Source organism: Drosophila innubila, assembly GCF_004354385.1.
Source record: "Drosophila innubila isolate TH190305 chromosome 2L unlocalized genomic scaffold, UK_Dinn_1.0 4_B_2L, whole genome shotgun sequence".
NCBI classification, from domain to species: Eukaryota; Metazoa; Arthropoda; class Insecta; order Diptera; family Drosophilidae; genus Drosophila; species Drosophila innubila.
The window spans coordinates 23,591,326-23,618,744 of record NW_022995372.1 but is presented as its reverse complement, the minus strand read 5'-3'; the positions used below and the strand labels follow the sequence as shown (position 1 = coordinate 23,618,744).

Sequence of the window (27,419 nt, the reverse complement as noted above, 5' to 3'; positions counted from 1 at the left end):
TAAAGTACTGAACAAAATACACTTTACAGTATCTAACGCTAAGATTGGTTAAGACAACTAATAGTGTATGAAATTAACTCAATCGTATTAATCAATAAATTGGCTGTGCGTAAATCTATTGACGTTTTACATTCCCCAGAGTAGATCCCTTTGTTTTCATTAAATTTCTACAGTCTTTTGTAGAGTTAACTTAAGTTTTAGTATGATATTGATAAGCTATGTATTCTCAATATGAGTTTAACTTCTTCCTCAACTTTCTTTATTATAATTACATTGCCAACTTTGTTTATTCGTCTGCCCTTTGTTATTCCTTCTATGAAGTTTATCCTATGTCTTTGCATTTGGTTTTGTAAATCCTTGTCAAAATTTAGGCCTGCATCCTCCATCATCCCTCTTACTTTGCCTTGCCACAATCCTTTCTGTCTGACAACTTGTTTGGTCCCAATATTTAAACACAATTTGTTTAAGGATTTTGCATGCACGACTAGCCTTGATCCAGATTGGGGAGATTTGTTTTAGCTTTGGGTCTTTCTAATTAATCTCAAATAAGCTCAAACATATGCGAACTGTGTTTAACTATTAATTACGATAATTGCGGCCATGTGGTTGGCCTAGTTTTCTTTGAGCTGAACTCTTGTTTTATGAGCTTCTTGATGGCTTTTAAGCAGTTGGCAGATTGGCAATTGTCCAGGGCTACCAGTATTGTTCTAGGTTCAAAAGCAAGGCCAATGCTCGTGTGTTTGTGTTATCATTATTTTTTGGCTGTAATTACATTTTACTTTGCCTGGGATATAAAAAATGTGCACCCAAATTGGCCAACTTGGCCAAAATGGAATTATCAAAGCGCAGCAGCTGCCAAGGCGCTTGTGGAAGGGTCGTGGCCACGTTCTCAACTTTTTGGCAACATGTCTTGTGTGCCGCATAATTACCGACTAAGGCTGGCCTAGCCAATTCCCTCGCACAACTTTCTTTTGGCTTACTGTTCAGCCATTTCTTGGTCGTTTTCGTTTCGTTTCGTTAGGGGGGATTTTGCAAATTTTGCAATTAGCTTAATTTGCTTTTTATTGGCGCACCACAATTATCAGCTGTTGGCTTTTTGTGCAAAATCTGCTTCAGTTTTTGCGACAATTCCCCAAACTCCCACAATCTAAACTGACTTCAACTGCAACTGTCTCTACTACTATCTATATCTGTATCTTTGTATCTGTAACTGTATGTGCATCTGTGCTTTAACTTGTCTTGCCTTGGCTTTAGTTGTGTTCTGCTTAGAAATGATCAAATTAAAAGTTAATGTCTTGGCTCGCCGTTGTCGAGCATAAAACAAATCGTTTCAGATTTCCCAGCTAATGGCCAATGTTTTCTAGCTTAAGCAATGAAAATGGATTTTGTGTTTCGGTTTACGGGTTATTTGCTTCAATTCGATTGCACTTAAGCCATAAAAATACAGACAAACGTAATATGGTTTGAATTGTCTTTAAGAATAGAAATAATTACCCAAACTACATTATGGCTACACTATTTATCACATTGATAAATTAAAAAAGGTCAACATTAGTCAGGCTTAAGAAAACTGTAACCAAACTCATATAAGTTAAAATTTCTGTTGCATAAAATAATTCTATAATTCCAATTTAAGTTTATTTTCAAATTTAATTGTTTATCACTAATTATCCGTTGAAATCTGTTTTCGTGATAGAAAGTTTATTTTAAAATAAATACTATTAGTACGAAACGACCTTTCAAGTTTAAGTACTAAAACATTCTTAAATCAAACCCATTCGAACCCATTTCATTTTTGAATTTTTGTTATTCTGAATAATTCTATACACAAACTCCCATTATGACGCAATAGTTTCTATTAAGAATAAAATTATTACAATATTAAATAATATTGTTAAGATTCCAATATAGATTATTTCCATCTATGAATTTGTATAATAATCTTTTAGAAATCCAAGACATTGGATTAGAATATATTTTATTTTTTTTTTCCAAAATATTAAGGTATTACTTTTTTCATAGACATCGCTTTTAGAGTCTTTAAATCCATCACAAAGCCTTTTTGAAATGCAGCCTAATCCTTACTATTTAACATCGTTTAAAGTACTTGCAAAAGGCTGTAAGTAGCCAGAGTTATAGCCATTAAAAAAGCGAGAAGAGACCACAAATCCCTTATAGACAAATGATATGCTAGAGCATCCCTGCAAACAGTCTGCGGTCCCATAAACAAATGACTCCACTTACACAGAGTAGAGCTTATACCACTCATTTATTTTGAAATCATTGTGTTTGTTTATCATTAGGCTCGCTAAATGGTGGAGCTACACGCCCCACAGTCATCCCTCTCTGTATAAGGTTTTCACTTTGCTATCCCAAAAAGGAACACACCCAAAGGCAACACTTTTCCTCTTTTTTTTTACCTTTTGCTGCCTGTTCTCGGGAGCATCAACTGGTTTATGGCGCACAGTTTGATGCTCATTAAGGTTAAGTCGCAGCAAAACAACCCTTAGAATGTGCTACAGCTTTGGCACCCACTTGACGCCCTCCCCTCCCACTCCCTTTTCTGGCTTTCTTCTCTCTCCGTTTTCCTCACGGAAAAAAGCGAATAATGTGCTACATTAAAAGTTGGGCAACTTGTTTACGCGACAGTTGTGGCTGTGTTTCATTTCTGTCGTTTCTTTAAAAAGCAACTCCTTTTTCTGCTTTTCTTCTTGTTTTGTTTCAACTCTGCTCATTTTCGGCACAACACACACACACACACACACACACGGGGCCACATACGAAATTTGTAGTATTGTAAAGTGAAAGTTCTTTTTTATAAGCGGCGCCTGTCTGACTAGTTTAACTTGTTTTTTCCACATTTTCTCGAATTCTTATTGCTCTTTTCTATTTGCCAGCAATTCATAGATTATGAATTATTTTCTTTCATAGTTTTCTATGTGGTTTTTCCTCATCCCCTTTCCTATTTCGCCCGTTTGTCGTCATCTATATTGATGTTTTCCTGTCTCCCGCTCTGGAAAAGCTTTTCAGATTCAGCCTTTCCTAGGATATTCAGTTAACCTCTTGCCGTTGTTGTCTTTTGCCTTCGGCTTGGGTTGAGTGACCCAAAAGTTTTTGACTGTCATCTCAATCAGTTGACATGCTGAAGGTTATTGTGTTAGATGATTTCAATGTTTCAGTTAAGAGGAGCTTACAAAACGCTTAGATTAATACGATAAGCATAAAATGGCATAAGAGACTTTGAGGAAGGGAGTGCTTTTATTATGCTATGGAATATATTTATGTAGGATACACAAAGCAGATAGAGATACTTTATGATACTTTTAAGGTCTGACTTAATTAAATATTGCATATGCTTAAGCAGATATTTAAACAAAATATGCAACTATTCAATTGAAAACTTATTTATTTATCATGCCAAGTTCTACAAGCGTATTTTCATTCCAGCTAATATTTCTTTTGACCTCGTTTAAGAAACCAAATATGCCCAAATTGATTGGTCTATCATTAGATTTTAGAGTAGCAAGGTTTTGTAACATTGCTAGCCTATTTTTATAGTTGGCACAATTCTTGTGTGCAATTGGGCTTTTATAGCTCTCATTGCCACTGTCAATTAGCTGAGCAAGCAAATGAGTCGTGAAACATTTGAATTCCTTTTAGCTCAAACATCATTCCATTTAGCCTTTGTTATTGCTGTCAACTGTCAACTTTGAGCTCTGTTATCTGTGATGTGTTGCGATTTTTGGTAGCTCTCTGGGAGAGATCTAACATAATTCATATGTCACAAGCAGGATAGGGAACGGTCAGCTTTTAGCTGGCCAAGTTAGAAGGGGAAGCGAGAAGGAAGTAGATGGAAATGAAGAGTAGAGTGACTTTGACTGAGCTGCTTGAATTGGTTGGTTTGTTGTGAGTACCCTGCAGTTGAGAGTGAAGCACTTTAAGATACCCTGTGGCTACTGACTTAAAAAGTACAACTGAAGCCAGAATGACCTATGACTTGTCTCAAATTATCAAAAGGTAGAAAATAAAACTGGGTGTTTGCTTGAGCAATGACAGCAGAAAGCGGAAAACAAAATTGAATATAATATTTAGTTTAAATTTTATTTTATGTGTCCGGCAATAACTGTTATTTGACGAACAACTTTAGAGTGTATCGAAATCTTCTTAATAGCCCATAGTTAATATACCCTATATTTGTCAGTCTTCTTCATGTGGAGCAGGGTATAAAAATGTGAGCCAAGGTAAACAAAAAGCAGAGCTGCCTGCTGTGTCGTCTGCCTAAACATACGATAAATTACAAGCGGGTTACAACACACTCACATATACACTTTAACACACAAACACTCACGCAAACACGCCAATACACACAAACACACACTACGGCACACTCCTGAACGCACATCCTGTTGAAACAATGCAAGGAAGCTGCCACGGCAACAGTAGAAACACGTTTCTTGAGCGCTTCTGCGTGTTGCTTCCTTCCGTGTGTCCTTCCTTCTTGTATGCAGGACGACGATCAGGTTCCCTAGGAGCAGGCTTGTTAATCCGTCGACCCATTCCCCTTGACTCCTGTTTGCTTTACAGCTTACACTTTTAATACCCATTTCTTCGACATATGTAAAGCGACCAAAGCCATTCCTCAAAGCGTTTCTTTCTTCTGGCTCAACTCAGAATGTCCTTTTTGAATGCTCATCTCTCTTCCTCAGTGTGAGTCTTGTTTGTTTGTGAATGTGTCCATGAATCATTGAGACTTTCGCCCCCTTTCTTACCCCTTTCTATCTGCCTCTCTGTGTTGCTTCTGGTTACTGTAACAAATGTTTGCCTTAGCCCAAAGCTCAAGAAACTTTGCCGACCGAATGTAATTAGCATCAAAGGAACAAAAATATACATCAGATAAATGGAGCATATCATATATGAAGACTATACATATAATAGTTAATATAGATAATACCTTAATTAGATAGAGTACACACTTCTGTTGCAAGTTATCATCGAACCTGTTATGAAATCTGTATTAAAACATATTGCTATTGAAAATCAGGGGTATAATAATAATTGCTATGGAAAACAAAAGACAATAGACTTCGGCTTCAAGTCTGATATAATAGCTGAGCAGTAAAAAAATAAAAAATAAAATAGGTAGTTAATACCATTATTAGATGGAGTACGAACTTTATACTTCACTTATGCTGGAAATTAAAGCTAAATCTAATATGGCATCTGTATTCAAACAGTTTCCATTATAATTATTAATCAAAAGTTAATCGAAAGGCATTGCTATTGAAAATCGGGGGTACAGTAGACTGTTTTGGTCGCAGTACCCTCCCCATCCCAATAATAATAATTGAAAACAAGAGTTCGTTTAGTATTTAATATCGATTAAAAGAGAATATTATTAATTTTAAGCAGGGTATAAAATCGAAAGAAATATCGGTTTCAGATAGGATTTCGGTTATGTTTGTATTTTGGTTTTGGGTTATCGGTTACGAAAAATCGTTGTATATCGGTGTCGTAACGGTCACCGAAATCGGTATGTCTTAAAAAAAGGTAATACATAAACAAAAATTCTTAGATTTCAAAAAAGAACTTTTTAAAAAGATCGATATTCAAATAAGAAAATTAAAATTAGTTTGAATATCGATGACTTCACCTTTACAACATAATTGAAATTAATGCTTGAATGAACCGAACCTTACCGGTGTGTATGAATCGGCTGTTTCGGCTTGAATATTTTTGGTTAATTGGTTTCGGTATAATTAAAAGCCTTGTTTCGGTTAGGATTTCAGTTACGGTTACCCATTTCAATCAGTTATTATCGGTTACAGATTACGGTTTCGATTACGTTTTTAATCCCTGATTTTAAATATTATTAATTTTCTCAATTAATTTTTTCCATCGATACTTTTGGTAATTTACTAAAGTAATCAATTATAAAGGCAATTCCTTAAGATAATTAAGTAAGCTCGTAAAGATTTTTACTTCAATTATATCATAGCTAGAGGAAAGAATGCTACAATGAAACGTCCTCTTCAATCTGTTTCCTCTATGGGAATTGTTTCCCATAGATTTTAAGTAAAACGACATTACTTTTGGCAATTAAATGCAGTAAATAATAAAGGAAATTGCAAATGATAATTACTCGAGCTCCAACACATCTTTTGTCCCTTTCAGTCAAGGTCTTGTTTCCATTGTTAATCTACTCTATGTAGTTCATAAGTTGAGACCTTCTGGGACTCAAGTTGAACTTGTCTAAAGCAATTGTTGTTCTCCATGTTGATGTTGTTGCTGTGCTCATTTCATGAGCTAATTGTTCTTGTTAATGTTTTTTCTTAAAATTAAAAATAAAATAAAACAAAAGGGGGAAAAAAGGAACTAAAATAATAGAGGAACAAATCGTGCATTGTCCGTAAAAAGGGTCACAAGCTGTGCTTATTTTTGTCCATTCTGCTTTGTACTGTTTTGTTTTGTTTTTTTTTTGGTACATTTCTTTTCTTTGTTTTTCCTCCATTTTGTTTATTGTGTTTAGACTTTGCTTTCGAGTTGACATTTTTCAGCAGCCGCTTTTGGCTTTTTCTACCAGTAAGCAGTGGTCACTGGGAGTGTGTGTGTGTGTCTGTATGTGTGCTTGTGTTCTTTTTTTATGATTTTACTCAGCACAGTTAGCCGCTCATTTAAACTCTTGGCTCTTAGCTGATTTCATTGTTTTTAATGTAACTGACAGTAGTCAAAGTTGTTGTTGTAGTTGTTTGCTTTTACCGCCCGCTTTGCCGCCCGCATTGTCTGCCTCTTTGTGCCATCTCTGGTTTTGCAGATAACGCGTCATTTGTTTTCCTCTGGCCATTCGCTTAAGCCAATTTAAGTTGCCTTAAATAAATTAGCTGTATTTTATTTTTAACGAGCGCAAGGAACAACAGCCACAACAAAAAATGAAAAAGAATTTAAATCAAATGTTGAGGAAAAATTACGCTTAATTATTTTCAAACATTACTTTGGGACCCATCTTGTGCTTTTTATGCCTCATAACGATCTCAGAGCCCGGTAATAAGTTGGCTATTTGAGTGCTTGGCACACAACATCCTCGATAGTATAGTGGTCAGTATCCCCGCCTGTCACGCGGGAGACCGGGGTTCAATTCCCCGTCGGGGAGAAATGGTAGAACTTTTTTTTTCTAATATTACAATTATTATTTAATAAATATAACATTTATTATTCATGTTTAATCAATAAAAAATATGCGTTCCACTTTGATACTTAATACTCTGCTTAAAATTTTTAAAAAAGATAACAAATTATCGCAAAAGTATGCTTTATAAAAAATAAAACACCTAGAATAATAATATGAAAGTGACATTCTTTTATTTTTATTTAATACAAATTTAAAAAAATATCAACATATTTGTTTGTAAAATACTTTTGCGATAGATTAAATTTAAAATATGATTTGAAAATAGTTAAACAAAAAGTATGATTAACACCTCCCCGACGGGGAATTGAACCCCGGTCTCCCGCGTGACAGGCGGGGATACTGACCACTATACTATCGAGGATGCTGAATCAGGTCTGACAGAATATCTTCTCGAAATACAGCAGTTCTTGTTCTAACGTTGACAAACATAAAAAAATGAAACACTATCTGCGGTCTTATATGTTTGTTGCTATTTAGCAGACGTTCCAAAGTGATGTGTAATTATAAAACAAATACTCTAAGCCACACCAAAATTTGTCTTTCTAATTAAATTGCTAAAATCTAACCAATCAAAATGAAATTCGTAGATTCTTATTCTTACAATATTATAAAAATTTATTTAAAAAAAAATAAGACTTACTATCTCTCCCCGACGGGGAATTGAACCCCGGTCTCCCGCGTGACAGGCGGGGATACTGACCACTATACTATCGAGGACGTTGAAAATTGATTTTCTAACTGCTTTCTTATAGTTAAACTGTTCTGTTTCTAATTCTAATGCTGATCATATCAAATTAAACATCAAAGTTGTTGCTTTTGTTCTTCCGGGACTGTTGTTATTTCCGTACTCATTTAGCAAAAGTTAATGAGTTTCTGCAACAGCACACATTCTAGTACGCTTACAAGTACACACTCGCACACTCACCACATGTACAGAGATGCACACATATATATCATATCATTTACTTAACTGCTGCGAGCGTTGTCCCAGTTTTTACAAATGTCTCTCTCTCTTTTCGTTCCACACAATATGCAACCCCGTCCGCCTTTCTTTATTTTCTCCATCCCTTTCCGTGTATCGTGTCACTGCATATTCTTTGAATGTTGTTGTTTTTATTTACTGTTGCTGTTGCTTCGCTCCTTTATTATTATTTTCTCTTGCAGTTCATTGATATTCAATTTGTATGCCGTTTGTGCCACGCCCATATGTTATCGGTTTTAAGCATTTGCATGGCCCACTCGCTCTTTAAGCTTGCCGTCGCCTATTGTTTTTGCACTTGAACGCGTCTGCAGTTCAATTAATTGACAACAAAATTTAAAATGTATGCGATTTGGTTAAATGTTTAATTTCAAATATTTGGCATGGAAAAATATTAGAATTTTTGTAGCATACTTTCGGGGTACATCGTCAAAAACAATTGTGAATGAGAGAGAACAGTACCAGTAAATATGTAGCATACTTTCGTGCTGCATGTTAAAAACTCGTCTAGGAACAATACTTTATGTGGATTATAAGCAATCAAAAGAGCATTTAAAAAACATTTTTTTTTTTCAAAAGATCATTTTTTTCCGCGTGGTCTTTATTTTTGAACGATCTTGTTGTGGTGCCACTTATGTATTTTATGCGAGATTTTTTATTTTGGCGCCACCTTTTTGTCTATTTTGCAAATCCAGAAATATTTTGAGGAAAAAATAAACAAAATTAGGAATATGTAAATTATAAAATTAAAACGTATTAAATAAAATAAATATATTTAAGTAACCAATCTAACTAACATTATTATTTAATTAAATCAGATTATATATTTTGACAATTAAATTTAAGTAATACATTTATGATTTTCGATTTCATAAGCTAGCCCTAATAAAAGCACTTCAAAAACAATATAGTAAATTACAAAATCAACTTGGGAAAATTTAAACATAACACCTAATCTCTAGAGACTTTTAAGACATTTGCTTTTAAAAACTGTCGAGCGAAACTGTTTGTATATTTAATACAACGAAAAAATGAGTTTTAAGTGTATTTATGCCCTTTTATTACCTTTATATAATTGAACTTACTGCAATAAATTTTAAGTTTTATTAAATCTCTCAGCAAATATTTTGATATTTAAAAGCAACTAAAATTGGTTTTATAAAACCGACAATTGTTTTTATGTTGGTTTTTGTATTGTAAGGGATTTGTTATATAAAATGTAATGAATCGTAATTATTTAATAGCTCCTTTAAATGTTCCTGAAGAAAAGAAACCATTGCTTTAAAATGTCTAAAAAATTCTTGAGAGATTTGACAAAATTAAATATTTATTATATTGAATTAAAATATCTTCTAATTTGATTTTAAAAAAATATGTTCGAAAATATAAAATCTCTAACATTTTAGGAACACCAACATTTCGAACGGTTGTTTTCCAAAACATTTCTCTTTAAAATCTCTGGTTATTTCTAGAACACACCTGATTATTTTAAAATTTATGGTGTTTTCAATATCAGTTTTATATAAAATGTTGTATTAAAATGCTACATGTGCTGAAAGTAATGCATGTGTGAGACAAGTTTGCCTCTAGGCGTCATGGTGAAAAAGGTAAAGTTATTGCCATACACACACTTACACCCTCACACACACATACACCTTTCCGGTTGTATGCAAATGCGATAATGCGCCATATTCCCTCACAGGCTTAAGCCTGAGTTTTGGTCTTTAAATTGCCTAAAAAGGCGACGCGGCCAAAATTGGACCAATTCGGTATTTTTGTTGTTGCTGTTGTTGGTATTGTTGTTGTTGTTGAAAATGCAAATAATGGAAAATGGAAAAATGGTTGACGGTGTGGCCGTTTTGGCCATGTCCTTGTCCAGGCGCTCAGCTCGGTTAACGATGTCCTTCTGGCCCTTGACATTTTTGGAAAGTTCGTCGGCCCCAGCCTGCGTCCACCGCCCGCCGCTGCCACCTACAGACGATGTCGCCATTCGTCAGCGTTTTAATCGCGTCTGTGCATTTGCTTGGAAAAGTCTAAAATTGAACGCAAGTGATGGCAATTTGTACGCTTCGCCTGCATTCTCCCGGAAGACAGTGATGAGAGAGGGGCGGGGAGGGGGTCAGTTGGATACCCTGGAGGTTGTGCCGAAATTAATATGCGTCGATTTTGCAGAAGGGGGTGCTGGTGGTGGTGGGACGGAAAAAAACTTTTTGTCAAGGGATTTTCCGTTAGCTCTTTTCGCAGCTTTTTTGTTTTTGTTTTTGTTTTCGCTTTTTCAGCCGGCAGCGTCGGCTCGTGATTAATGTGGCAAATGCGCACTTATAAATTATTTATTACTATTGTTCGCATTGTTCTTTGGGGCGTGCACAAATTGGTAAGACATTTAAGTCCATATTTTCAAGTGGGTAGGTCCTGAGTTCTGTTGATATTTTAATAAATACGTATATTTAATATTCAAGACGTAAAATGTCAAAAATGGTCACCCTAGATCTGCATAAAGTTATAAATAAGATCGCGCAATGAAAAAAATAAATAAGTAAATAAAAATAACTGTGTTTTCGATAAGCTCAATTCTATATCGATAGACTCTAAAGGTCCATCTCTAATAAAGAAAAAATAAACGACAATTTTGCTTTAAGTGTTGTTCAATGACTTTTCTCTACCGGAAGTAAATATTTCTAAATAGATGGGCACATCTATAATTCAGAAATAATTATTTTCTTCTATTTAAAGAGACTGTGTTCATTACAAATGTCCTTGATGTATCAATATCCATCATTAAGCCTACGAAATGACTGTTAAAATCTCCGATTAGTTCTTTAACACTTTGAGTGTGACATCACGTCTTTTAGCAAATTGTTATAGTTGTAAATTGACGTAAATGGACGTCATTTATAATTAAATAACTCAATCGAGCTATTTGTCTTTCAATGAAAATATCAAGCCAATTAAATGACAAAAACAGACAAATTGTCGATTCATTGCTGGAACTCAAAAACCCAATCCCAATCCCAATCCCAATCTCAATTACAATTTAGCCCAATCGCCATTTCAATCTCTATTTCTATTTTCGTTGTAGTTGACGCACGGAAAATGGAGGGTGGAGGAAAAAAAAGTTTCGCTAATTCTTTATTGGGAAAGTTTTAGGCTCCCTTCCATTTTCTGTCTGCAATTGAAATTTATTTCGCATGCAGTTTTTAAATCGAACAAAAATAAATGCCTTCCGTCATGTTTTAGCCGTGCCTGGGCGAATGGTAAATGCTGAATACTTGAATGGCCGAGGGAATGTGAATGACGTTGCCCTATCCTACTGTATTGCTGGGGAAAAGCAATTGAAAACTTCATCATGGTTACAACAATATTTTTACAGCGAAATTGGCACAAAAATGTTGTTCACGAACTTTTCGCTAGCGTTAGAAAAACTGTTACACAAGAATAAAGAAACAAATAAAAAATGAGAAGGAAAACCTGTGAACAAAGTTGTTACCCAAAAACAGGAAAAAAAAAGGTATGATAGGAAGTAGCCATCAAGCGGCACGCCCTCAACCACAACAAGGACGCCCACTGTCACGAATGAAAACTGAATTGATAACATTTTTATTCAGTTTAGCTGCTGCTTTCCTTTCATTTTGTTTTCCCACTTTTTCTATTTTTCCATTTTGCATTTTCTTTTTTTATGCTCCGCCCGGGCCAATTTGTAATCTAAACAAGATGGCGGCTGTTCCCAAACTCCTAAAACTGCTAAATAACCAAATCCTGTGCGATAAATCGACAGGCAACAAAATGGGGCCAATATGTAAAAATGTCGATTTAATATTAACGCCATAAAACGCAATCAAAGTGCAATCAAAACAAAGAGTGAGAGAGAAAGAGAGAGAGAAAAAGAGAGAGAGAGAAAGAGAAAGAAAGTGGCAGCTTCAGGTTGCCCAGGACGTCGGATGTGGCAGCTTGTTGATGATAAACTCTTATGACCCACATTGCCCCAAACAGTGGCAGCCTCAATGAACGTGGCACACATGTTGGTTACATCCGCCGGAAGTTTACCGCAACACTTCGCCACACAAACACACACATACACACCCTACCAGTGTTGACAAAGCTAAATTTGATTCTAAAATGTAGCTAGAAATAGCTTAAAAATGAAATTTTTAAATTTTTTGTATGACACAAATTTTATTTATTTAAAGTTGTTTTAAATCCAGAATTTTAATGAGTAATTTTGAAGGTAAGCTTGACCTTGAAGAACTTTACACTTTCTAAAAGCTTATGAATATATCTAGTAATCATATATATAAGAAAATGTTTTTTTTTTGCAGTATTATTACGGTATTTTTTATTTAAAAATTCTGTGAAAATTCAAAGACAATTTGTCATTTCCTTTCTTCTTTTTATATATATGACTGCATTAATTTAATGTCGTGAAAGATATTATTAATTTAATTTATAAGGCGACGTTGAGGAATCAATATTATATAGCTAGATATGTTTTTCAGGACATAGATGACATTCTTGCGGAAAAATCGAAATATTTAGGTTACACAAATATCAGCTGTAAAGTAGCTAAAAAGGTAACACACACACACAGACGCCTTCAACATATGACCACAAACACTTTCAAGTTAGTTATAAACGTTTATCGATATTATGGCACAAGAAGCACCAGATTGTGTTGAGCATTGGCGCAAAAGTTTTTAGTGGCAACTATCGCCACCAACACCCACTCCCACTCCAACATCTTCCCCCCCCAGCACCCCCGCTTAGCTTGTGTGCAGACAATGAATTGCAAACAAATCACGTTGGCGAAAATTCAACATCCCTCGAAAAGCGTCGATTTATGGGCGCCAAGTGGAAATATTATCACAATCAAGTGAAGCAGTGTAGAGCAAAGATGGGAGGGCAGTGTAGAGCAGAGGGGTGTGGCAGTGGCATGAAGCCAAGCCGAGCACAAGAGTTAACCATGTTTGCTGTCAGTTTGCAGTTGCTTGCCAAAATTGCATGTTTACTGCTTTGATTTTACTCGATTGGGTTTTGCGACAATTTCTAAAAGTTCTATGTAAGTCAGTTTTAGCAACGGAATTTTGACATTAAGTGAGAGCGATGAGTATACAGAAAGTGCTCTTAATCATATTTATTAATGTAAACTAATTAATTGTCTTAGATAGTTCAAGCGCAGATTTGATTTATGTTTGAAGTTTCACTTTCCTATAAGACTAATTTTTATCTATCCCTCACTCTCTTCCGTTTATTTATTTCTACCGTTCTTCTATTCCTTCCTCTTTCTCTCTCCATTTCAGCTACAATTTATCATAGACTTGTTTAAACAATTGGAAATACAGCAGGAAAACCATTTGGAAATTTCGCGGTTTATTCGGCTGTCATCTCGTCTGACAAACAATGCCGAACGTCCTATTGCCATATAAAAAATAAGCAGAAAATACTGTCATCAATTTGAATAGAATGCTAAGCAAACAACAAAATCAACGCCCATAGCTCAAATGCGAATCAAATTCAAAGCCACCGCGCTTTTATTGGTTTTCCACCTCTTCCCCGTTCCACCATTCACATTCTTTACAAGCAGCTCCATAAATAAATATACAAAATTGTGTTAATAAAAAAAAACAAGTAGTAAATAGTGGACACTGCTTCACTAAGAGATACCCTGTCGCAATCAATAGTCAATCATATATATCTTATTATAAAAAATTTGGGATAATCTTTTTTAATATTATTTATAATAGTTGTGTCATTATTCTTCAACTCTTAACAGCAGAAAGCTCTTAGAAATTTTCCTAGCCATTATGCGAGCTACTTTTTCTAAAAATAAATCTCTTTATCAATTTTCTCTTTACAATGTATAGCGAGCGTCTCGCAAAATAAAATATGAATTTATTCTAATATATTTTTTGCATTCAACATAAAAACGCGTTTCAGTCAAACAATTACAACACAAAATTTAACACACGCTTCAGTCAAAGAATGAGTAGAAAGGGAAAATTGTGAAATAGTGACCATAAAAAGGGTGTCTAGCAGTAAGGGTCACCCCAAGCCCAATTTATATAGGTTTGCACGATGAATGACCATTTATATCCGATTTATGTGTAAAAAATGAATGAATGCAAATCCAATACTCAGTATTCATATTCATATTCACACTTACAATTCATATTCAGAATTTTTTCCTCATCTAATTGCATTTTTAAAATACACGTAAACCATAAGCAAAGGCCGGAAAATGTCCATTTAAATAAAATAATTGTTTTGAGGCAAGTGCCACAAATTGGCAAATAATAAAAATAAAATGATCACTTACCCGCCAGCACGGAGGTGGAGTTGTGACGTGGATCGTAGGGACAAACTGCCTGACCATTTTTGGTCGCCTCTAGCGTGTAGTTACTGTCGTTGATGACATACGTGTTGCACATGGGACGAAACGAGTTCGTGCCACAGACAAAGAGGCGACCCGGCGACGGTACAACCATGATGCGTATATAGTTCTGACAGGCCTCCTGAAAAAATAAAGAGAAAGTTGGAGAGCAGTTTAGCAAAATCAAAATAATAATATGTTACACATAGCACACAGTTTAATAGAAATCAAATGACTATAAGTTATAGCTGTCATAGCTGAAATCGGCAGAAAAATTAATTTCTGCATGAGAAGACATTTTCTGTTACCTATGTCAAAATGTATTAAAACAAATAAGTAAGTTCAAATTAATTAACATTGATCTACAATTGTTATAGTTAGCATTTACAAGAGCATTCTCTATTCATTGCATTGAAGCCAGCTTTTAATGATATCTACAAATACGAAGTACATTTACAAATATGAAATGAAGAGAAAGAAAAATGGCATCAAGTGCTACCAAATGCATATGTTTATCAAAAACATGCAGTTCCGTTTGCCATTTGGTCTGAATATGCACAAGAATGCTGCAACTTTTAACCAACGAGGCCGGAAAGAAACCGGGACAGGTTAAAGGCCATCTCTGCATGTGTATGTGTAAATGTGCATAAATGTTTTGCAAAATTGAAATATTTAATGCGTAGAAAAATGCACTTAAACAAGAGAGGGAGTATGCTAGCAAACTTGCAATTCAATAAATATTAAAAGGCAATGCCAACGACGGGGCTGCTCTCAATTCCATTTCACCTTTTGCACTTTGGCATAAAATACGCATACGCAGCGTATGCTAAACTAGAGGAAGCATGAAAAGTTTTGCCAGCTGAATCCACTCCTATCGCCCCCCTATTCTCCGCAACGGAAGTGCACTGCACTGTGTCATGACAAATGATTTTAAATATTCCCCGGCACACTCAGCAAACTAGACAACAACAAAATTTCCATTTCCCTAGTGGACTCTGTCTCTCCTTTTAACTAGCTCTTTTTCGCTCTCTCCCTCGCTCTCTCTTCCTCTCTATATGCTAAAATATTTAAGCATTTCGTTTGTTTGCCTACTAATTTTCACAATTTAGCCTCGGCATTGTTTTGCATGTAAACAAAACAAAACACAATCCATGCGCATATTTAGTGTCGTTTGGTTTTAGTTCTCGCAATTTATTTGTAGCACCCCTCCACCCACATGCACCACCCCCTTATTGAACCACATCCTGCTCCGATTGTTGCCACTTGTAACACTGTTCAACTCTTCAACATGTCAAACTGTTTGACGCATTTTATCCAAACATAAACTTCAGAAAGTAATTCGAAAATTAAGTAGTTTTTTAATTTCGAGAAATAATAACTTTTTGTTATACATTAACTATGAATAAACCGGTTCCAGAACTTATTTTATTTTACATATTCACAAACTTTTCAAACCCATGATAAAGCAAATTAGCTTTAATAATTTTAGTAATATCAAAGGACACATTTAAGAACCATAATATTTGCCAATTTATCTTAATTAGGCAGTTTTAAGCGTTAAATAAGTTTTCAAATATTTATATCGTCTGTGATAAAATAATAATATATGTAATATAATTATAAAGTTAAACAAATTTCTACCTAATCCTGCATTTTATTCTATAATAATATAATTTTTAGCTCGACTGCCTTGAGTACTTGTGGACTCTCAAAACAGACAACATATTCCATTTCGTTTTGTTTATTGTTTTAAATATTTAAACTGTTTGCGTTGCTCCTTTGCATAGGTTTTGTTGTTGTTGTTCGAGTTGTTGTTGGTTACGGCGTTGCTTAGTTTGCGGTTTGAATGTTGTCAGACTGTTAGTTATAGAGTTGTTGCCGTTGTCGTTCTTGTTGTTGTTGCCTGGCGCATAAATTTAAATAAATTAACAAAACACATTTTACAACAATTACACAGGCATGCAGCATGTGGAATGAGGTCGGTTGTAATGGATCGAAAGGAATCTCTGGACTGGGAACTGTCACTTGTGCTTTTGTTGTACTTTTCATTATTGCTGTTGTAATTAACAGGAACATAGACAGCGACACAAAAGTGTACACCAATTTTAGGCTAGTTGGCGGTAAAATAATTGCAATTAAGTGTACAATTTATTCATTTGTTCTCTTTAAAAATTATGCCTGCTGTTTATTGTTTTCAGTTCTGTTTTTAGTTGCTTAATAAATATTGCTCCTTTTTATTTAATATTTATTTTTGCAATTTTGACCTATTTTTTGTGATCTGGGTACAGTGTAAAAGTGAAAAGTGCTCGTCTACGAGAACATTTACCATTAAAATATTCGTATTTTATAAAAGTTAACCTAATTTTAAAGGTATTTTATTATCTTATTTGAGAGCTACAAATAATGGAAGAGTAGAGAGTGCTCATTATGGTTGACAATTACAAGGTTAAATATCTTTAAAAAGATACTCGCAAAACCTATGACTTATTCTCATATCTGACAGCACATTTGAATCACTCATTTGTGAGTAGACATGACATAATCTCAACTGTGAAAGCAAATAAAGTAAATTTGGCATTAATCACGTCGACAATGGAAATTTGTCTGTCAGCTTAAAGTGTGGCAAGTGACAAGGTATAAGGGGAGTCAAATGCTGTCCAATTTGACAGACAAACGTTTTGGAAAATTTCCGAAATTTTTGACTAAACAGATGGAAAACCAGCACAAGCAGGACATCAATTTAAAGACGTACCCTTGCGTTTAACAGTCATGCATTGCGACTTATGGAACTTCTGACAGCAGCCTCAATGTGAAACGCCTGCAGGTAGGCAACAAAATTTGTTAATGATACGCAAACACAAAGACAGCACGAGAGGGAGAGAAAACGAGAGCAACAATGCGAGAGAGATGGAAATGAAGAAACTTGGCCCTTTTTGCAAATGAGTTGCGCAAAATTGTAAGGCATTTCATTTAATAATTTGCGAGTAACATGAAAAAGAATGACAGACCTTTTTAAACCCGTTACTTGAATAGAACAGGGTATTTAGTATTCGTTGTAATCTTCTCGCTTTTTTTGGTGATGAAAGCTGCCTAATATTATCATTACTCTTCATGTTAATTCGCAACAAGATTGAATAAATACAACGATGATTATTACCTTTTTTAAATTGTCAATAATTTTAATACCTTTGATGCTGAAAATTTATAAATAAAATAAATATATTTATGTATATCTGAATTCAGTAACGGGTGTCTCATAGTCGAGGCTCGACTACAGAATTTTGACTGGTTTTTTTTTTTTTGGACAGACAGATAATAAATGCCACAAGGCAAAACGAACTCAAACTCGAAACTGAAACATGAATACTTTTCCAGCACACTAACTGGACTTTTGTCATATAATATTTGTTTGTCTTTTTTGGACAGGTATTGTTTTCTGTGTTTTTTTTTATTTTGGGTTTTCAACATTATTAAATGACAACAACAGGACAAAGCACTGTCTACAGTTGAGTTTGGAAAAAGCTGCTCTTCATTTTGGCCCAAATGAACAATAGTCATACTTATTACTTATTCTACTTAAAAAGATTAAATTGCTGCTCCTTCAATTTCTCTATTTAAATATGAATTTTCAAAGCATTTTATAGCTCATTTATTGGTATAAAATAGTTACCATGCTTTGCGTATTTTGTGGGCTGTGTTTCTATTGAGGTTGCAGTCAATTCAGTGGTTGACCAAATGTTGAATTGTTTATCTTTCTCTCTCTTTCAACCGTTCTCCTTTACTCTCTCATCTGTCTGGGTTCAACTCATCATTAAGCACTTGACTTGCTTGCCCATAGATGTTTAGTTGTTGCTCTCAGAGCGCCCACAAAACCAGAAATACAATTTCCCATTCATTTGTGTTCAGAGCTTGGACCAAGCCATAGCTTTTGTTCATTTTAGAGTACGGAAGTGTTTTTAATTTATGCAGAGGTGGCCAACACTTTTCACATTTACTCACACACTCCAATTCACATATACATCGACTTTGGCCTTCTGTTCGAGAGTGTTTGAGAACGACACGACCGCAACAGTACTTTGGCATTTTGGTGTCGCTGCCTGTTCCAATCCATCCATCCATCCAACTGCCTTCCTCTCACTCCCTCCTCCTCTCCCACTACATCTCCCTCTTTCCCTCTCGCTCAGTTATCTCACTTGTTGTTGGCAGGTGAGCCAGAAGGAGGCGGATCCATTCAAATGCGTACATCTATTCAAATCACTCATTTCATTTTGACATTTTGCTCTGGCATTTGGAATTTCATTAATTCTGGTAAAGTCATCCCTTCTTCCTTTCCCCTCCCAGTTTGCAAGTAATCTCTTGACCGCGAACCCGTCTCCGCCTCCAATTTCGCCTTTGTTTATTTACTTTTTTCTTTCTTGCCCAAGGCTTGACCAAAATTACGCCTGCCATTCAAAATTAATCGTCTGTTTGTCTTTCATTTGTACGTTGTGCACTGGAAAAACCTTGGGCAACAAAAGCAATATGGCCAAGAAGGTATTTTATTCTTAGTTGTCGGCCGATTGACGTTTTGAATGATTGATTTAGTTTGCGTAAGAGTTCCAGAAGGAATAAAATTCAAATAAACTATGTAATAAGTATTTAATAGTAAAAGTAGTCATTGAGCTTTTATGCAAGTATATTTCAATGCAAAGCCAGTAAAACGTTTATAAATTAAATTAAGTGAAGTTGAGAGATAAATAATATTATAAATATAGATATCACGTATACGCAACGTGTGCTGTCCAAAAACTATTTATTTGTTTAAACAATTTCTGATAAGAGAAACATATCTAATAGTGTTACCTGTGTGATTATAATACATATATGCCTATGATTTTAATTATTATAATTTAAATAGTCTTTGTTATAAATTTCCTTTATTGATTTCCAGAAACACAATTTAAATTTTAACGCAAATATTTTGCAGGCATGCAAAATTTGCTCGCAAATATTTTGCGTTACGTCCTTAATATTTGGCTTAAACAATTTAATCAAATATTTTAACTTGGTTTAATTAATTCATTCATGCCATATCCACGCACGCATACACACACACCGTAGATTGTTCTGGTCTGTCCGCATTTAATGTTCAATTTATTTGACCATAACATTACAAAAGGGGGGAAACCAGATGTTGGGTTAACTCTGGCGACTGCTAACCGATTGCTCATTTTTCGACCAAATGGGCGTGGCCCCGGAGGCTGTGAATTGACGCCTGGTGAGTGTCAACCATTGCTTTTTACCGCTGTTTACGCAGGTTTAATAAAACATTGCGGCAAATATTAAATCAATTAAAAATTTACGAGCAAGCTTTCATTGGGATGTGTCGACAATGCAAATACCTGCATACATAAGAGTAAGTGTGTGTGTGTATGTGTACGAGTATTCAACGGTGCAGCTATAATCACACCTATTGGTGTGCGTGTGGATTTGTGAGTGAAAAATCCATATTCGCGATATGGCCAATGTAAAGCGCTTTGATGGCCAAAACTTTGCAGCATCCGGATCGCAGTTTTTTTTTTTTTACAAAATGACCGTCATTAAGGGTTTATAGCAAAAAAGATGGCTTTTCAATGGTTGCGCAACTACAAGATATCCTGTACAAATAATTTATGTCATCATTGTTGTGGAATTAAGTATACCTTGACATCAGGGAATCAAACCGAAACAAATAACGGTTACTGTGTGTCCCAGTAAATAGTTGTATTAAAAGACAATATTCATGCAGAAAATAAAATATAATACCGGTTCAAACGTTCCGGCTCTCGGATCTTACAAAATTATTTTTAATACAGTTTAAGTGCCGGTTCCTGTATTATTCCCTGGTTGATTAAAATATTTATTCAATATAAATAGACCTGTTTACACATGATGTCGCTTACGATACTCAATATTATCAAATAATATTAACAAATATATAAATGTGCTTCTGATTGAGTATCGTATACCCTACCAAAAGCTTTTAAAAATTGTTATACAAGCTACTTTCAGTACACTTAGGATATTTTATGCCAGCAGAAATTTTGATAAATACATCATTTACAATAAGATAAGATAAGATACCTTCCATGCTACAATTCTGCTTACAGGGTATTCAAAAAGAAAACAACCCACGGCCGGCCATTTTGAGGCGCAATATTGAAGTGAACAATTTTTTTTTATTTATGTATATATTTTTTGTTTTCGGCCACGCTTAACAAATTTCACAGCCATGAATTTTTTCCTCGACCCAAACAATTGGCCTTAAAATATTCAGCGTAAACGAGAAAAGTTTTGGTCGTCTCTTGTTTGTCTGTTTGTTCGTCTGCTTGTTTGGTTTACGTTTTATTATGTTGGTCAAATTATTTGCAGTGTTGCGTAACGCGACGCATTTAAGTGATGGCGGCCACAATTTGCAATGACATAGCAGATTGTTTAAAATCGCTTTCATAACAAATTGCTGAACAAGTTTTAACACTAAATTATATGTAACTAGTTTAACAGACCATTTAACTAAAGTATAAACCTTCGTATAAATCATTACATGATTGGTTGAGGTTAGCTTGGTTTTCCACTGTGCCAGTAGATAAGGCATCGCGTGAGTTGTTTGCATATTTCTGACCACTCTAATTGCATTTGCTAGTCATAAAAAGTGTGGCATGCTTTTAGGCAGCTTAACGATTATTCTATCTCTATTAGCTAGACTTAAATTAGCCAAAATGTCAGCTAATTAAAATTGTAAATTTTGAACTTTTCATTAGGCGCATATAATATGTAAGAACAATGCCAACAATTGCAAATTCATTTCTATGCTTTTTGGTGTGCAACCTTTGGCCAAAATGGGCAACTTGCACGCCATGCCACATAAGGGTGCAAGAACAGATTTAGTCACATTGTGCAACCCCTTTTAGATGTTACAAAACTAAATATAAAATAAATAAAAGAAGGGGAAAGGCTAATTCTTTCCTTTGGGCAACTTGACGCTATAAATAACAAGCTAGGGGGCCAAGTCAAGTGAAGCAAATTGAGTTCAACAAATTACACCTGCTTCTCTAGCTGTTGCCGCATTGTTCTCTCTCTGTGTGTGTGTGTGTGTGTTTGGGGCAACAACAAGTGTTGCTTAATTACGTCAGCTTCTGCAATGCCAGAAGTGCACTTGAGCATGCAACGAGAGTCGGGAAATTGCGGCATGTCCTTCATTTCTCCTTGCGCTGCTGCGCCATTTTGTTTACTTGACCGGAAACGGAAGGCGCTACCAACGAAGAACAGCAACAGAAACAGCAACAGCTGCTGCGCTTGCCAATAACGAATTAAACTCGAAAATGTTTGCCATTTCCATTAACCAAGACAGAAAGTTCATTTCTACCAACTCTAGATATTGCATTGATTTTCTTTTTTTTTTTTTTAGCACTTTTCTTAATGGGTCAACTGGGCTACAAATGCAAACTATAAATTTATTTCGATTTCACAGGCATGCCACACAAAAAAAGGAAGAAAAAAAGGAAAGCTAGAAATAAAGAATGAATAAAGTTGCATAAATCAATTTCCCTAAAGTTGCAGCAGTTGCGCGATAAAACTCAAGAGTGGAACGGATGAGGGAGTAAACTATTTTATTTCTTTGTTTTCAGTTTCTTGGCTCGCAAACTTGTCGCTGCAATGGAAGCATTAAGCTCCAAAACAACATGCAACAAAAATAACCATATAGACACGAAAAATAAAAATTGCAATAGAAGTGCAATGGAAAATAGATATTATCGTAAAGTCAATTGCATAAAAGCTTATCGATATTTTCAAACACCACACTTTTATTATTCTGCTGAATGATGAAAAATTTCTTTGAGTTATCTTAACTTTTTAGATCGATACTTTCAATTAAGTGAAGACTTTGTTGGTATTAAGAAATACCTTTTGTTTTACTATTAAGTTAAAATACATTTCATATTCCATATTATTATTATAAATCAGGGACAGTAAATAATGATTTTTTTGCTTATTTCAAATGAAAAAATCATTCACTTCTCGTAACTGTAAATAAACGTGAAATATACCAACATTTTTCTTTAAGGGTAATCTATGCAATTTCACCATGATCTTAAGAATTATGATTTTTAATATTTTACTCATGAAATAATCATTATTTTTGAGCAAAAAAAAAAAAAACAATAAAGAAATAATCATTATTTTTGAAAATTTTTATCAAAAATTAAACTTAGACACATGCAAGTTGGCTGGTCAAAATAACACCTTGAGTTTTATATTTGATTAAAAAAAGTACAACTCAAGAAATAATCATTATTTTATGAGTTACATTTTTTGATCATAAGTAATTATAAGCTTAATAATAAAACTCATACAGTAATGATTATTTCTTGAGTTTTATAATATAACTTATAATGATTACATTCCCTGTTATAAATAGTAAGAAATTAATAGGTGACCTTTTTTTTTGAGTAATATTATTTAACATTTTAATTAGTTGAGTAAAAAATGGCTTAAGGCATGTATTTTGTAATTGAAAAGCTCATCTAAGATTAAGACCATTAAATTAATCTGATCTAATCTTAATCTTAACAATCAATCCTAATCAAATATGTGGTAAAATTTCAGCTGAATTATTATCAATAAAACCGAAATGACATTCCATAGAGTTAAATAAAACAAAATTGTTGGAATACTTCATGGACAAAAAATTAAGCATAGTGAAATATGTCGATCAAACAAAAAATGTTAATCATAAATAATGAGAAATGATTTTCTATATTCGTTTACTCACCTCATCTTTGCCCTTGACGAGACACATTTTGGTGTCATCCTCCGGCGACGTCCAAACCAGACGTTGTTGCTCCGCGAGATCATGTATGCTTAAATTAAATACGGTATTTCTAAAAAAGACAAAGAGAGAGAGAGAGAAATTAAAATATATATTATGAATATATGGCATTATTGAGAAATCAATTTAAGCAGAAATGCACGTGTCGATTTCAGAGCAGGCAACAACAGTTCGGTTGGCCAAACTTGTGGTTTCATTAATTAAAATATTAATTAAAATTCGTTTGACTTTTTGAGCCACAACCGACACGCCTCTTCTGGGTCAGGTTACTTTTTGTGCAGACCCAGAAAACCGAACCAGTAATGCGAAAATGTATGCAAAAAATTTCAAAATTCCTCGTTAATAAAATTTTGCTCCAAACACATGCAAGGCAGCTTAACGAATATGTGTGTGTGTGTGTGTGTGTGTGTTGTAAACCAAATTATTGTGGAACAAGAGGCGGTAAGGCGGGGCCAGTGAGGCAAACAGAAATTTCATAAAATCAACTCATTGATTATTGAAACCACAACTACGTGTGTGTGGCCGTATGATGTGTGCGTGTGTGTGTCTGCATGTGTGAGTGCACTTTGGTTGAATATTTTATGGCAGCCGTGTCATGCGGCAAAATGAGACTCAGGCAATCGCAAGCCACCTAACCAAGCAATGAGCCACCCAAAATGAGGCACCTAACGAACCACACAACAACATCGACAGCAGGCAGCAACCTTATCGAAACTTCCGGCGTTTTTGGCTTGAATGCAGCAAAGAGTGCGGAAAAATTAAAATAAATATGTAGTTAACTTTGCATAGAAGCAAAAGGCAAATTGGTCCCAGACTGTATTCGAGTAGCCAAGTAACCAAAGAGCAGGTCTTGGGCCAAATGATGCGGTTAAAAGTCAATCTCTTTGGTAACAAAGTTCCGGGATGTCGAACAGTTGTGATAATATTTAGAGATCCTTTTTCTGTTGAATGCATTCAGCATTCGTGTGGGGAGCTAGTTTAATTTTAAAACAGCAAATTCAGGTAAACGTAGAGAAATTTAGAATAGAAGAAATCAAAGCAAGGGGGAAAGATTAAGTGATAGTAATTATTTAGGAATAAGTCTCCATATGAGAATATCATATAACCATATATTTCAGTTAGACTTTAATCATTTTTATTTTAATAGGATATTTTATCGATATTGTAACGAGATAGAGAAATCCATATAATATTAAATGCAGTTTGTATAGCGGGAAATATTCTCATCTATTTAGATACTTCAATTCTTAAAGCTAATTTTACATTGACATTTAACATATGTTGGATTAGGCACAATTTAATTAATATCGATCCCATCGATACTCACAAAGCATTGATATTTATTGCGGGATGATATTTTCGATATTATATTCCTTGTGTTTTTATTTGCAATGCTAACATATTTTTCAAAAAATGTTTGCATTATTTAGAAGACTTTTATGAACATTTTGCTTATATAGAAGTGATTGCACTTTTCTCTGCTGGCTTTGCTCGTTTAATTTTTCCCTTTCCTTTATCATTCCTATACATATTTTTTTTCAATTTTCCAGTAACATTTTATGCTCCCATTCTAACGGCATAATTCTAGTTGTGTGCCGTATGTGACAACCGTGTGCAACAATGTTCAAGAGTTTTGTTGGCGCTATGCCATGTGCAACGTTGTCCAACGACGCCCCAAAATGTGGCAACATTTTGCAGAGCGCTTCGTTGCACCCTCTGTATCTATGTGTCTATGTGTGAGTGTGTGTGTGTCTGTTGGTTGATGGCCTGGCCAATGCAAACAGCGAGAAAAAAATGGCACATTGTCCACTTTGTTAGGCAGTCGAATAAATGGATGTGATTGCAATGGGCCCAAAATACACACACACACACAATTTTTCTCGCTCTCACTCTCTCACACAGTCTTTCTCTGTCAGCCTCTACTTCTCTCTCAGTCTGACAGTGCATTGTGCCATTGTTTGGCAATTATGCAGCGAGTTTTAATTATGACAACAGCGGAGCAACAACAACAAAAACAGGGACAACAACATCAGCAGCAAAAGGCAACTTCAAACGTGCGAGCGAATGCAACCCTGCGGTTTTACAGTTAACTGGCTGCAGTTTACAGTTTTGTTGCCTGTTGTTGTCAGCAGCGTATAAATATAAATATAAAATGTGCTGAGCGAAATTAGCATACATGTGGAGTGAAAAAAAGACCAGAAAAGTGGGATAATGGGAGACAGCGAAAGCGAGGCAGGTGGCGCTGTTACGTTGAGTGCCAAAAAGCGTTAAATGAAACAACATCAAGACGAACGAAACATGGAAGAGAGCTACAGTCGAGACCCCGATTATAAAATACCTGTTTCTCAAATAAAGTGGTAACTTTGATCTTAAAAAGCGCAGGAACCTTAAAGTTTTATACTTGTAGCGCTGGGATAAGTTAATAAATTAAATAAATAAGTACATAAAAAGTATTGCCTACTTTTACGCGCTTGAGTATTTAATACAACTTTAACTAGCGTTAAATTCAATCGATATAATTGCAATTAAATGGAATGCATAAAAAAATTAAATGCAGTGTTCAACATGAAAAAAAGAGTTCTGTCACAAGAAATGTGGATGTCATGAAGCTTCTTCGAATTACGGAAATTTGGAGTCTCTAGCTCTTTTATCGTAGATGGTAACTATTTTTATTAAATTGTGGTGTTGCAAAAATTAAGAGAGCGTTATTTGCGTGGCGTTAATATAAGTGCTTGGGTCAAATTTGATAGATCTAGCTTTTGTAGACTCCGATACATGACAAGATCGACTTGTTGCTTGATGCCGATCAATCCATTCTCTTCCCTGTTACATGCATTGCAACAGATATGTTACAATATAGCCTTGTATTCTACAAAGAACAGGTAACTGTTGTGGATGCGTCAGTGTACATATACGAGTAACATACATATACAAGCAAACACACGGAGACAAGCCAGCACATAAACATTTTAACGCACTGCTTAACGCACACATCCACTAGAGCAGAAGCACCAATGATATTTACGCGCTTACGATAACGATAGCGTACGAAAAGAGAGAGAGAGAGAGAGCACAGCAGCTGAGGGGAGAGAGAGAGACAACGTTAACTGCAGTTAAAGCTTGTAAGTGAGAGAGGAAGCGCAGTGTTAAGTGTGGAACACATTCTATAGAATGCATTTGGCGTAAAAACCGCGCTCATAAATATTTTCCACACGGCAGCTTGTTACAGTTGTTATTGTTGTTGCTGTTACTGTTGTTGCTGTTGCTTTGCCTGCAAGCAGTGTTGCCGCTGGCATACGCAACGATTACGTAGGATTTTCAGTGCTTTGCACATGTTTTGTTGTAGTTGCAAATTTAGCTGCATTGTTGTTGATTTTGTTGTTGTTGTTATTCTTGTTGTTGCTGCTACTTCGCTTAGTTTAGTTTAACTTTGCAACTTAAATGCAGTTCACGAACATACATATAAGGAAAGCAGTTAACATACAAGCAGCGCAAACAAACTCCTATATAATAAGTAAGCTCGCTAAAGCAGTTATCGATCACATTGTCAAGGACCCTGTAAAGTTTATCAAAAGCTATACATACAGAAGGAGTTATGTATTGCATGTCGGACCCTATAAAATATATATAGTTTCCTGACACAGTTAGGGAACTTCTTGAAAGGAGAAATTAAAGCTTTGTAAATAATATTTGATTTATTCCTATTATAAATTGGTAACTTTCTTTATTTGCAGAATAACTACAGGATCTCTCACAGTCGTGTTTGCTCGACCGTTTCAGCTTGTATTCCTACTCTTTTTGATAGAATCGAAACAGAAGGATAAAACTGCGACAGATTATTTGCTTTTATTCATCTCTCTCTTTCATTCTGTGTATTTTCGAAATTTGAATAAATATATTCACTGTACTCGAAGCAATTAATGAAAAACGCGCAGAATCCGCTTAACAGTTGCATTTCCTTGTTTTATGCTAATGTTTTTGAATTAGAATAAAATGTATACATATTAAATGTCGCATTGAATACATATTGCATTAGAATTTG

General features: G+C 34.9%; 1 protein-coding gene and 3 non-coding genes across 5 annotated transcripts in view; 1 reads left to right on the top strand and 3 right to left on the bottom strand.

Moving 5' to 3' along the window:
* LOC117781641 (semaphorin-1A) overlaps window positions 1-27,419 on the bottom strand; it is a 154,671-nt gene that overhangs the window by 24,737 nt on the left and 102,515 nt on the right. For both annotated transcript variants that reach the window (XM_034618425.1, XM_034618426.1), the window contains exons 3-4: window positions 23,321-23,429; window positions 14,476-14,671 (exon numbers count right to left, since the gene is read on the bottom strand). In XM_034618425.1, the coding sequence (XP_034474316.1) occupies window positions 14,476-14,671; window positions 23,321-23,429 (305 nt within the window). The remainder of the gene's footprint in view (window positions 1-14,475; window positions 14,672-23,320; window positions 23,430-27,419) is intronic.
* On the top strand, window positions 7,076-7,147 carry Trnad-guc. The gene has a single exon. It is a non-coding gene; the product is annotated as a tRNA-Asp (tRNA).
* Window positions 7,476-7,547, bottom strand: Trnad-guc. The gene has a single exon. It is a non-coding gene; the product is annotated as a tRNA-Asp (tRNA).
* On the bottom strand, window positions 7,832-7,903 carry Trnad-guc. Its single transcript has one exon. It is a non-coding gene; the product is annotated as a tRNA-Asp (tRNA).